General features: G+C 38.8%; 1 protein-coding gene across 1 annotated transcript in view; it reads left to right on the forward strand.

Annotated features, from left to right (window-relative positions):
• TRPC6 (transient receptor potential cation channel subfamily C member 6) overlaps window positions 1-13,866 on the forward strand; it is a 110,771-nt gene that overhangs the window by 75,182 nt on the left and 21,723 nt on the right. Inside the window, exons 2-4 of the mRNA XM_035716257.2 lie at window positions 2,360-3,134; window positions 6,929-7,114; window positions 8,889-9,053. Of these exons, the coding sequence (XP_035572150.1) occupies window positions 2,360-3,134; window positions 6,929-7,114; window positions 8,889-9,053 (1,126 nt within the window). The remainder of the gene's footprint in view (window positions 1-2,359; window positions 3,135-6,928; window positions 7,115-8,888; window positions 9,054-13,866) is intronic.

The following is a 13,866-nucleotide window of genomic DNA, read 5'->3' on the forward strand; positions in this document are numbered from 1 at the left end:
AAAACACGTAGCACATTGGATGAATTAAATGAAGATTTAGATTGAAGGAGTGTAGAGTTTTTTGAATTAGTCATACATACACAGAACATTAAGCATATGAATACAGAAAGAGAAGTTTTAATTACTGGGTTTCGGGACACAGAGAAGTGGTGCCAGGAAAGACACATGCATGTCACAGCTTGGACCAGCACTGCATTATCCTAACATAATAGTTACACCATAACTATCCTGGAATGATATGGAGCTGTGAAACATGTTTGTATGTGTCCATGTGGGTGTGTGAGAGGAGGGAGATCGTGAAAGTGAGCTAAATGCTCAGCTTCGGTGGGTCCATAGATAATGACAAACCTGGAAAATCAGAAATCACAATATTACTAAGTAATATGGATATAAGGATTGAAATTATAAAATAATCAGTTAAATAGTTGACATTCTTACCTCTGGGGATCAGAAAGTGGGGGAAATGAAGAACATAGGGTTGCTGTTTTTTTATAACATGCTTATGGAGTCCTTAAATTGTGCATGTGCATAACTTGATAAAATTAAAAATGGAATTGAAAACAAAGCAATAGCTATAGAAATCAAAATATATGTAAAAATCATTTTCTTAAGATTTAACAAAAGTTCCCTATATAGTATCTAAAGACCTACTTTAAAAATTAATGGAATTGTGGCATATGTCTAGCCATTGGCCTGGGATAACATTTTAAATTTATTTTTTATGGTTTTATTTTTAAAGATTTTATGTGTTTATTTTAGAGAAAGAGAGTAGCAGGAGGAGCAGAGGGAGAGGGACAAGCAGACTCCTTGCTGAGCACAAAACTTGATGCAGAGTTCAGTCCCATGACTCTGAGATCATGACCTGAGCTGAAATCAAGAGTCAGATGCTTAACTGACTGAGCCACCCAGGTGCCTCCCTAGACATCATTTCTTAAATTTACAAAGTTGTCTCTTTAATAAAACATCAGGCTGGTTACTTTTGAAGAGAGACCAAGGATGGTGGAAGGGTTTATTGCTGAATGAGTCTATGGAAAGCATTGGTGAATGTGTCAGCATACTCTTTGAGCTCCTTAGAGAACCATAGTCTGTTTCTGAGTGGCTGACATGTCACTACTTCTTTGGGCATCACACTACCAGAGACAAGAGACTTGGTACCAAGATGGATAAGGACTCATAGAGAAACATAATTAGGCCACATTGGAGGGAAGGATCATTTATGGGGTCTTTGGACTAACTTTAATTTCTTCCTAATGGGAAATTTGTGACAGTTTTAGATGGATGGCTCTATAAACATTTATAAAGAAGGAAACATCTCTCACGTCTATCATCAATCACACCTTTTCCCCTCTTGAAATTTCAGCCCCCTGTCCTCCTAACATATTCCCTCTTTGTTCTGCAGGGAAGGGCCCATGTGAGTCTGTGGTTAATGATAGTGATAAGGATTGAGTCTTAAACTATAAAACATAAAGTTATAAATCAATAAGGGAAAAAATCCCCATTGTAGCATTTGATTAAAGAAGGAATCACTCTCTCCTATCACAGAGTGAAGGCTTATCCTGAAGGCTAGCCACCTTTTTGACCACTGTCTTCATCATAGATGAATTAGTCATACATACACAGAACATTAAGCATATGAATACAGAAAGAGAAGTTTCTGATTCCAGGATCATAGAGGTGTTCTTTCCCACCTGCACTGTAATCACAGTGTTCTCATTTCCAGTGATTTTTAGAACACCTCACAGAGTCCAAGTCTCAATTGTTCCCATTAATGAGACCTGTGCTGTAGCATCTGGTTGATCCCTGTGCTGGGGAAACTGTCTACTTGCACCCACTCTGTCTCACACTCCCAAAACATAACCTCCCCTGAGTCCTACACATCTTTCTGTCTTTAGCCTGTAACTTTCTCCGGGAAGCATCGTTAGATAATGCTGCTCTAGGTTTATCATGACAAACAGCTGATGACAAGCCACTGTGTTGATTCCCAATTTCTTCCCTGAGACCCTAAGATTTATCAGGGCAGGAAAGTTTCTACTTTTGTCACCATTGGTTTCCCTGGGGCTTACAGCATCTGTGATCGACACATACCCGTTAATCCCTATGTGAACAGCACAGAGAGACTATGGGAATTGCCAGTCTCCACCCCAAATGGAAACATTGAAATCTGCAAAGTGCTTGGCTTTCTTAAAGGAGAAGTTCTTGGAATCCATTAACAAACGCATCTTCATTTATATTATAGTTGGTCTAGAGCTGATGAGCAACATCTAATATACTTGAGGGTTGCATTAGATGAACAGCGGGTCATTTGGCACAGTAAAATGCTTTTAATATGATTTGTTCCAATCTTTCTATTTTATTACAGCCGGGACACCGACAGCAGACTGGCCCACCGGCGGCAGACGATTCTCCGTGAGAAGGGGAGAAGGCTAGCCAACCGGGGACCAGCATACATGTTTAATGATCGCTCAACAAGCTTATCTGTTGAGGAGGAGCGTTTTTTAGATGCTGCTGAATATGGCAACATCCCGGTGGTGAGGAAGATGTTAGAAGAATGTCTCTCACTGAACGTCAACTGTGTAGATTACATGGGCCAGAATGCCCTGCAGTTGGCAGTGGCCAATGAGCATCTGGAAATCACAGAACTTCTTCTCAAGAAAGAAAACCTGTCTCGAGTTGGGGACGCTTTGCTTCTAGCTATTAGTAAAGGTTATGTTCGGATCGTGGAAGCTATTCTCAGCCATCCAGCTTTTGCTGAAGGCAAGAGGTTAGCAACCAGCCCCAGCCAGTCGGAATTCCAGCAAGATGATTTTTATGCATATGATGAAGATGGGACACGGTTCTCTCATGATGTGACCCCAATCATTCTGGCTGCCCACTGCCAGGAATATGAAATAGTGCACACCCTCTTGCGGAAGGGTGCTCGGATTGAACGGCCTCATGATTATTTCTGCAAGTGCAGTGAATGCAACCAAAAACAGAAGCATGACTCCTTCAGCCACTCCAGATCTAGGATTAATGCCTATAAGGGCCTGGCAAGTCCAGCTTACCTATCACTGTCTAGTGAAGACCCAGTCATGACAGCTTTAGAACTTAGCAATGAGCTGGCAGTGCTGGCCAACATTGAGAAAGAGTTCAAGGTAGGTCTCTTACGTTAAGGACTTCACTCTCCAAAAGCCAGAGTCAAGGTGTATCCATATGTTTCTAGTAGGTGCAGCATCATGCTAGTTACCGTGGACAGGAAATAATTTTATATATTTTCTGAACAAACTCTTTGTTGTAATGAAAATGTAGTAAAACTTATGATCACTGCCATTTTGAGATGGTCTACTGTAGACACTTTACATTTGTTATGTCTAATTCTTATCACAGCCTTGAGAAGATATGAGATACTTTTCAGATGAAATGGAGGCATAGAAAGGTTAATTAAGGCCCAAGACACACATCTGTTAATTGGCAAGCTGGGCTCAGAATCCAGGCATGCAGTACTCTAGAGCAGGTTCTGTCTCCTGGGGAACCATGTGTGGGTTCAAAGCATGGTGATAGGTGCCACTGAGGCCAGAAAGATGAATAAGCTGAAAGAAGTCCTGGTTTGACTGGAGAGACACATGTGCATGTAAATAGATGTGATATAGAGAGAAGTGGAAGTACTAGGTGAGCTATAGTCACTGTGCTCTGCAGTCCCAGTCAGTTCTCAGGGGAGTTACAGGTGCTATGGCATTTCAGCTGCATAGGGCAGAGTGCAAAGGATCTGGGGAGGCAGGGGAAGGAAAAGATATTTCAGAGCCAGATGACAGCAAAAGCTATAGCTTGTAGCTACAAAAGAAGTAGTCAAGGAGTCTTTTTATAGAAGATGCATGGAGAGATATGCCAGATACCTCTTGGTCCACATGGTTTGTGCTGCATTTAGAGAGGATGAAAGCCCAGATTCCCAGCCCCAGAATTTCCATCAGTCATTGCTTTTCAACTCAGAGGTTGACAGGCAAACACTCACTGCTAATTTACTAGTGTATGGTGAGAGCATGTGGCCCAAAGACATGACCCACAGTTAACTCAACCTGCCAGCTTCACATTTCCTTTCAAGGAACCAAAATCACAGTGCAGCATCTGGCTAATGAACTACTGCCAACACTCATTTCAAGTGATTTTACCTGTCAATTTCAGAGAACTTAAAATATGAAAACATTTGTAAAGGGATTCCCATAGTCTTATTCTTTCTTTCTTTTTTTAAAAAAAATTTTGTTTTGTTTTGTTTAAGAATATGTCTTGAGAATTCGTAGTGAACTGGAAACAGTTTTTTAGGTCAGGCATTAAATAGCACAAAGCTCCCATACTTTTTCAGCTTGTGAGGTTCCTACTGAACAGTACTGCCCCACACTGGAACATGCTCTCCTTTTAAATATCTAATTTCACCTGAGCCTTTTTGGAATTGTAGGGAACATCGATTTTGATCCTTACATTTTTGTCTTTTTAAAGGCTAAGGATACATCTAGGAGTTGAAGGCTAATATAAGAAAGGCTAGATGCATTGAAGTTTACCTTTAGCTGCATGGGTACTTGCAAATATCAAGGATGGGCCCGTTTTCAGATCTTGCCTTTAATGGCATAGAATAAAATAATTGTGCTTTACTGAAAGCTTGCTAAATGTTCAGCACCATGCTAAGTACATTCTACATGTGGTTTGCTTAATCTCATTTAACCTCAGTTTTCTCCTTTGTAAAATAGGAATAATAATAGCACCTACTTCATATATTGGTTTTAACCTATCTGAGATCACATGCCTGAGCAGTGGATGATCTGTGATTTGATTGTAGGTATATTTTAGTGTAAAAGTGCAAACCAGTAGCCATTCTACTTGATAGTGGACATGGGGAACATATACACTCACACACCTCAAAATTTGTTGCCAAGATCCTAACTGACTATTGCGTGAAAAGGGTAAAGATATTTCCTTGTGACTCTGTGTATACTATCTGAGCAGATACCTGTCTGGAAGTAGCATGAGCCATTTGTCTTTGGGAATCTGTTTGCATCTGCCATTAGCAAAGTGTAGCCTATGTAGAAGTCACTAACTTGTGTTGGAAGGCCACTTGGCACAATTTACAGAGAGGAGTAAAGCACCCAAGTAGGTGCTTTATACAAATCCATATAGACTTCCCCCAGCATCTTCCTCTCCTGATTCTTCCAAGAGATCTTTCATCCTAAGCATACCAGTACTTCCAGGATGGAGGAGACAACTAGCAAAGCTGTGGCTCTGAAAGTAAACTCTGCCACTCAGGCTTTGTGACCTCAGGGGACCTTATGTTTTTCTTTTTAATTCAGTTAGCCAACCTGTAGTAAGTATATCATTAGTTGAAGAGGTCGAGTTCAGTTACATATCAGTTGCATCTAACACCCAGTGTTCATCACATCACATGCCCTCCTTCATGCCCATCCCCCTCCATCCCCTCTCCCCTCCAGTGATCCTCAGTTTCTTTCCCAGAGTTAAGAGTCTCTCATGGTTTCTCTCCCTCTCTGATGACTTCCCATTCAGTTCCCCCCCTTCTCCTATGATCCTCTGCACTGTTTCTTATATTCTTCATGAGTGAAACCCATATGATAATTGTCTTCCTCTGATTGACTTATTTCACTCAGCATAATACGCTCTAGTTCCATCCACATTGATGTAAATGGTAAGATTAGATTTTTGATATGCAAAATGGGAATAGTATTTACCCTACTTGCTTCCCAGGTCTTCAAAGATCAAAAGAAAAGCATTCTACAAAGAAAGTGGCATAATTCTAAAAGGCAAAGGTTTTGGGGCCAAACAGAATTGGATTTGAAGCCTGATTTTGATACTAAGTGGCTGGATGATCTTGGACACATTCTTAACCAAACTAAGCAAGATGATTTTGAAGATTACATGAGACAGTGGAATCCATTTGCAATGCAACAAGCTCCAGCTAATATATTTTCTTGATTCACATTGGGCTATAAATGGCCTCATTTCAATGGAAGAGAAAACACAGACCTGAATGAAGATACTAATACATAGTGTATATAACCTAGAGGTTTTTTTTAATTGAAGTATGTTATATCCCCACTCACAGTGCAGGCAAGTTCTCTTTTTTTACATTCTTGGCAACACATTATTGTCTTTTTTATTTTAGCAATTCTCACAGATGGAAGGTGGTATCTCATTGTGGCTTGCATTTTTCTGATGAATAGTGATGTTGAACATGTTTTCAAAACGTGAATTTTTGATGTTTGAATAAGATCTACACTTTCTAAATCTTCCCAACATTATATTGTAATCAGTAATAAATTACAACAAAAAGCATTTTCATTAAATTTTCTTTTCTCCAAAGAGAAGAATTTTGGTTTTCAGCCTTTATATTAGATCTTGTCTTTTGACTCTGATTTTGGTACATAAAGTTCCTCAATAACAACTTAGTAAATAGATAAATGACACGTTTGTTTTTCTCGAGAACCTCTCTAAATGTCCTGTGTTTCTCAAGTTTACCAACACAGTTTACAAGATCTTCCAAAGATCTATCAAATATATGAGTCATAAGTCATGAACAAACATAAGAGATACGACATGTGCAAAGTAGTAAGATCTGGCTGAGGGGAAAGTTGCTCACTTTGTATTTCTTCTGAACCAACAGATGAATTTGACACAGTACATGACTTTTCGACTTTTCCATAGCTTTGATTATGTTTTAGACAAATCTCTTCTCTTTGGATAGGAAGAAAATCTTTACGGTGCTAAGATATTTCAGAAATCACTCAGCAGAACAGCAATTAAAGCACATTGAAAGAACAGTAAACCTAAGATAGAATTTTTCTGTTTTTCTCTATAAACTATCAAGTCACTGATAAATTCCACTGCATAGCATAGTAAATGTGCTACTTCTCCATTATTGTTTTGTTTTGTTTTGTTTTGTCTTTCCTAGAATGATTACAAAAAACTGTCGATGCAGTGCAAAGATTTTGTTGTTGGACTCCTTGATCTGTGCAGGAATACGGCAGAAGTGGAGGCCATCCTGAATGGGGATGTTGAAGCATGCCCCAGTGGCGGAGATCACGGTCGTCCAAATCTCAGCCGTTTAAAACTTGCCATTAAATACGAAGTAAAAAAAGTAAGGTCAGGCATGAAGCCCATGTACGCTATTTCAGTTTTTATTGGTGCGATGTAAGGATGAGGGGCTGGCATAATGCTCTCGAGCTGGGTTTCACTAACCTGCAGGTGCACGAGGGAGGTTCTTTAAGTAACCCTTAGAGCTTAGCTGTGAGTCTTTGAAATCTAGACTTGTCCAGGCAGTGATTGCCACTTTCTTGTGCTTGTCTCATGCTGTGAAAACGACTTTGTGTGTCCTGATTATCAGGTACTGGTTATATGAGAGGAACAGCAGCACTGGAGACCCAGTTTCATTTTCCGTTTGTTTCTGTGTGCTGGTTTGGGACCAGTGCCCTTGATTCCTTCTGGGGTGCATCTGAATCCCTCCAACACTCTCTGGGGACCACTTTCAGTCTCTGCCTTCATGTCATGCCCTCCATTCTTAATTGCTTTCTTAGATTAGGTATCTTTTTAAAAAAACACAAAAGTTTTTAAGGACAGTTTCTATTAAACTAGTCTATATAAGAAAGAGTCTAATAAAACTTACCATACATGCTTATGGCAAGTTTTCAAGCAGTATAGACATGCCACCTTTCTCTTTCCCCAATTCTTTTTTTTTTTAAAGATTTTACTTTTAAGTAATCTGTACACCCAATGTGGGATTGAACTCACAACCTCAAGATCGAGAGTGGCAAGCTCCAGGGACTGAGCCAGCAGAAGCCCCTCTATATTCCCAATTCTTAGTGGAGAGTAGTTAAGCACTATTATATTCCTCTCCACAAATTTACATCTTGGATATCTTCACATTTCAGTAAATAAACATCCATCTCATCTTTTCAAAAGCTGTTTGTATATTATTATTTCATTTAATCAGCTTGCTATTTAAGAGTGTTTATTATTTTCTTCAGGTTTTCATTAATTCAAAATATTTGCTAAGTTTCCCTTCAAAAAAAGTGTACTGGTGTATATACATGCCACTGGTATACCAGAGGACTTATTTTTTTCTATTCACAATGGGTGTTATTAAATCTTACCATTCAGAGAAGATAAACATTGTATCATGTTTTAATTATCTTCAATGTTAACCATCATTAACCATTTGTATTTCTTTTATCTCACCTTTCAATATTTTTAAATCAATTTTTATTTTGCACTGTTGCTTTTTGTATATTAAATAATGTTGCCTTCTGTCATATGTGGTGTTCACTTATAAAAAATAAATATGCTAGAATAAAAATTGGGGAAAATAACAAGTAAAATTTAATTATAAAGTTTTCTTAATTGTAAGAGTTTATGGCACAGGAATAAAAATGTATCAGTGGAATAGAAGAGGCAGCCTAAGCACAGGCCCATATACAAATGGGAGTCAGTGGGTGTAGCATTGTGGGTCAGTGCAGAAAAGGTGGCATGCTTTTTTAAAAAAAGTATTTAAATATCTGGCCAGTAGAGTCTTTACATCACTCTTTCAAGATGGAGAAAAACATATGAGTCCTTGGCAAAGAACTGATTAATCTTTTTATAATATTAAATTTCAGAAATTTTTCTATGCTGTCAAAGAAAGACCATTAGTAGTAAAGGAAGAGTTTGATAAATGGGAATCTTCAAATTTATATAATACATATTAGAACCTCCTGCCACGTTGCTTGATGCCTGTCAACTAGATGTTTAATGTTTGTCCTGTAATTCAAACAATATTTTTCATGGAAAACCCCAGAACAAAATATTAAAACACAAGAAAGGAGTTTATGAACTTTTCTTTGATCAAGCTATTAAATGTTTTCTCATTTCCCTGCTAGTTTGTAGCTCATCCAAACTGTCAGCAGCAGCTTCTGTCCATATGGTATGAGAACCTGTCTGGCTTACGGCAACAGACCATGGCGGTGAAGTTTCTTGTGGTCCTCGCAGTGGCGGTCGGATTGCCCTTCCTGGCTCTCATTTACTGGTTCGCTCCATGTAGCAAGGTACGTCTGCAGAGCCCGGACCTGAATAGTGTCCTGGAAGTCTGCAGAGCCATATATCTAGAGCCAGTGAATCAGGGAAAATTCTGTTTCCCAGATGAACATTTCATGGAAGTCACAGTTGGTTTAAATAATATTATTGTTCTTAGTATTACAAAAATAATATTAATTTGCTATAGGAGATAGAAGGGAAAATGGATAGAGAATTAACCTGTTATACCACCACTACTGAGCTGAGAAAGAAGACTAGTTACTGTGTTAGTATATTTCCTTTCAATCCCCACTAGAGGCGTGTCTTTTCATATATTTTTATAAATTTAATGAGGTCATAGTATGCATTGAACAGATATTTTAAATATAATACTAAAATATCATTTTTTTGTCCTTTATTCCTCCTCAGGCAAAGTCCGAGATACTAGTTCTTTTTTGTGTGTATTTATTTTAGTCAATTTGACCAGATAAATCTCAATTTAAATAAAGAACAACCATGTAAATACTAATGTGATGCTCATTTCAGTGAAGAATATTTATTTTAGGGACAAAGAACACTGCGATGGGACAGCAAAGATAGTCTGTCAGCAAAATCCATCTGCTCAGACTTTGGTGGAGATACTATGTTCAAAGGGACCAGCCTTTCATTAGTATGACAGCACAAGTCTGAACTATGTTGACCTGTCACTCTTCACAGGCACAGAATTCTATCTGTCTTGCATTGCCAGCAATCTCATTCTTCATGTTTTTGAAGCCACATTTCTGGACTGTGTAAGTCTCAATTCTGAGAGTCAAACTGAAATAACTCTGAAACGATGTGGCTAAAATGTCTGCTGGACCACCCGGGTGCTGTGTACAAACACCAGTCAAATACTTGCTGTTCTTTATGCAGGCAGGACTCATCTTCAAACATTTGTAGCACATGGATGCAAACACATGAGTCACCATAAGCAACATATTGTCTTCTTTTCACTTAGTCACATATTTGATGGGATTTGAAGGGACCTTTCTAAGTGGACTTGAGCCCCAGTGGAGCCAGGCTTCCTCATAGAGGGAAAGACATAGTCCCCTGCAGGGGCAATGATGGGAACTGCTGGAAACTCAGGGTTTTTTCCTGAAGGCAAAATCTGTCATCATAGGAGTTTTTTTCCCTTAAAATATATAAGGCCCTCATATTGAGCTTCTAGAAGTAAAACAGAAAAGGTAAAAATAGTGAGATTTAGTAGATTTAGAAATTAGTAGTGTTTTTTTTCTAGAAAGTTATAATTTTTCTTTTCTTCTCTTTGTCATAGAAATGACAGATTTCTCATTGAAACAAAAATCCAGAATTATCCTTACTAGCACACAGGTCACATCCACGTGCATAGGTACTCCCTTCCTACCTTACTGCTCCCAAGTCTTCAGAGATTTAGTTGAATTGAGTAGCCAGGGCGGGAGTGTTCTGAATTATCCTGGTTTCCTGATGACTCTGTGATCAAACTGTAGTATCTTTCCAAACTGAATGATTGTCCTTTTCCATATCCAGGGAGTTCAGAAGCATGATGACTTCCAGAGTGCTTGGTGTTTGACACTTTTTTTTTTTTTTGACAACACTATTTTTGACAGTCCTTAGAGTTTCTTAGATTTTGACTGAATCCTAATTAACCTAATTTCCTTTACTATTTCTTCTTTCCTGGTCATGTTTCTTTCCTTGCATCTGTTTTCCATTCTCGTTTATGAACCCTGAGGCAAATAATTAAATTAAAAGGACACTGTCAAGGTATTTTTGTTTTTATTTAAAATCTATTTTATTACCTGTTATTTAGCTTTTGAAGTATGATGATAAAATTGACCTTCACAATTTTTCCCTTAGCAATGAACATAAACACTATTTACAGGTTATAGAGGAATATTGCTTAAAAGCTATATTGATGTTTTTATTTAAAATACTATTTTAAGTGAAAGAGATTATAGGGAAAAGGAGAGAAAATGAGTGGGAAATATCAGAGATGGTGACAGAACATGAGACTCCTAACTCTGGGAAACGAACAAGGGGTAATGGAAGGGGAGGTGAGGGAGGGATGGGGTGACTGGGTGACAGGCACTGAGGGGGGCACTTGATGGGATGAGCACTGGGTGTTATGCTATATGTTGGCAAATCGAACTTCAGTAAAAAAATATACAAAAAAAGAAAATAAAATACTATTTTAAATACTAGGGGAGTCTGGGTGGCTCCACTTGGTTAGGCATATGACTCTGGATTTCAGCTCAGGTCATGATCTCAGGGTTCTAGTTCAAGCCCCTAGCTAGGCTCCATGCTGAGTGTGGAGCCTACTTAAAAAAAAAAAAAAACTACTTTGAATACTAAAAAATTTCTGACACATCCATAAGAATTAAGCCAGATCAGATTGCAGGCCTGTATACCTTGACAAAGTCCCTATTTCCATGTAAAGTTGGTTTTCTTTCCTCAAGTCTGCTTCCTTCTAGCAGAAAGTTTTTTTCTTTACTTGTTTCCTTTGTCCACCATAACCCAAATATGTTTTATGCTCATTACAATAAAAATAGGTCATGCTGTGATTTCAAGCCATTTTAGCTTAAGCTAACTTCAACTTTTAAAAAAAAATTTATTTAAATTCAATTCAATTGAATTGATTGAATTTATTCAATTGTGTCAGAGGTAGCGGTCAGTGATTCTTAAGTTGCATGAAGAGCACATGCATGTGCTCTTCCCACATCCCAGTGCTCATCACATGGTGTGCCCTCCCTCTTGGTAATCCCCCAGCCACCCCCTCCCCCACCCCAGAGACCTTCAGTTGGTTTCCTAGAGTTCAGAATCTCTCATGTTTTGTCTCCATGCTTTCATTGTATTTTATTTTTTCCTCTCTTCCCCTATGATCTTCTGTTTTGTTTCTTAAATTCCATATATTAGTGAAATCATGTGGTATTTGTCTTTCTCTGATTTATTTTGCTTACCATGGAATATTACTCAGCCATCAAAAAGAATGAATTCTTGCCATTTGCAATCATGTGGATGAACTGGAGGGTATTATGCTGAGTGAAATAAGTCAGTCAGAGATTGCTTCCACCTTTCCTGTTCCTATTGGTATTTGGCAGTTAGGTATTTAGTCATCATTAAATACTTGAAGAAAGTATAATATATAATCTCCAAAGCCAAGTATTTCTTTCAACACTTAACGTCAAAATTTTGTCAGGCCCATTAATTATTTACCTTGTTCAATTGGTAAGTCCCCTTATTTACAGTCATTTTTATTATTTTTTTAATTTTTTTAAAGAATTTTATTTATTTATTCATGAGAGACACACACACAGAGAGAGGCAGAGACACAGGCAGAGGGAGAGGGAGAAGCAAGCTCCATGCAGGGAGCCTGACGTGGGACTCGATCCAGGCTCTCCAGGATCACACCCCGGGCTTCAGGCGGCGCTACACCGCTGCGCCACCGGGGCTGCCCTACAGTCATTTTTTTTTTAGAAATTTGTTTATATCCCAGCATACATGGACGACAGATTTTACTAAAATGCATAACTCACTTCAATTCCTAAAGTCCACTGAATGGTGCCAAAACCTCCCTTAGTTTAAAGAGGAACACAACTCTCAATAATTTGTAGTAAGACATAGAGGTGTATGGAGGTGCCTGGGTGGTGTGATCAGGTGGGTTTCAGACTCTGTTTTCAACTCAGGTTGTGATCTTGAGGTCCTGGGTTGGAGCCCCGTGTCTGCTCCGTGCTCAGAGGGGAGTCTACTGGAGATCATCTCTCTCTCCGTCTGCCCCTCCTGCTCATGCACTCTCTCAGATAAACAAACAAACAAATAAATCTTTAAAAAAGAGAGAGATGGGGCAGCCTGTGTGGCTCAGCAGTTTAGCGCTGCCTTCTGCCCAGTGCCTGATCCTGGGGACTCGGGATCGAATCCCAGGTCGGCTTCCTGCATGGAGCCTGTGTCTCTACCTCTCTCTCTCTGTGTGTCTCTCATGAGTAAATAAATAAAATCTTTAAAAAGGAGAGAGGAGAGACTAGACTAGGATTAATTTCAGCTTTAGCATCTATGATTTTGAAAAACATAGACGAGTAAGGTTTCTAGGAACAGAGAACTTGATTGCATCCCTTCCATTGTAATGTTAAGCTTTTTTCAGTATTAAAAGAACCTTTTGGGACCCCTGGGTGGTTCAGCGGTTTAGCGCCTGCCTTGAGCCCAGGGCATGATCCCCGTGTTCTGGGATCAAGTCCCACCTCAGGCTCCCTTCATGAAGCCTGTGTCTCTGCCTGTGTGTGTGTCTGTCTGTCTGTGTCTCTCATTAATAAATAAGTAAAATCTTAAAGATAAATAAATAAAAGAACCTTTTTTCCCTCAAAGAAATGACATATCTCTGTACTTTAAGGAGAATAATATGAAATTATTTGTAAACCAAATAGAATCATTAACTCTGAAACAAGAAGTCCTGCTTTCAGATTCCAGCTCTACCACTTAAGGAGCTGTGTGACTTTTAGGCTGGTTTCTGGATCTTAGGATCCTCAAATTCTTCATCAGCAACACAGAGTCTTAGGGGCACCTCCCCTTAGACTGTTGTCATGGACATGAGCGAAGAGAGTAAAGCACTGAAACTATTACTTTCTGGCTAAGTGTTGATGGGTTATTAATTTACACATTTTTCTGTAATAATAAATTCAATTGAAAATCTGTTAAAAGCAATGAAGCCCCCTTCCAAGAAGAAATCTAATCTGCACATATATGCTGAGTCATTCACTATTTCAGGTGATGTATGGATCCCCTGAGACTCATCCTGGACACACTGTCCCTCTGCCCACCTAAGACTTGTACATCTCTGAT

This window comes from Canis lupus, chromosome 5 (genome assembly GCF_003254725.2).
Source record: "Canis lupus dingo isolate Sandy chromosome 5, ASM325472v2, whole genome shotgun sequence".
NCBI classification, from domain to species: domain Eukaryota; kingdom Metazoa; phylum Chordata; class Mammalia; order Carnivora; family Canidae; genus Canis; species Canis lupus.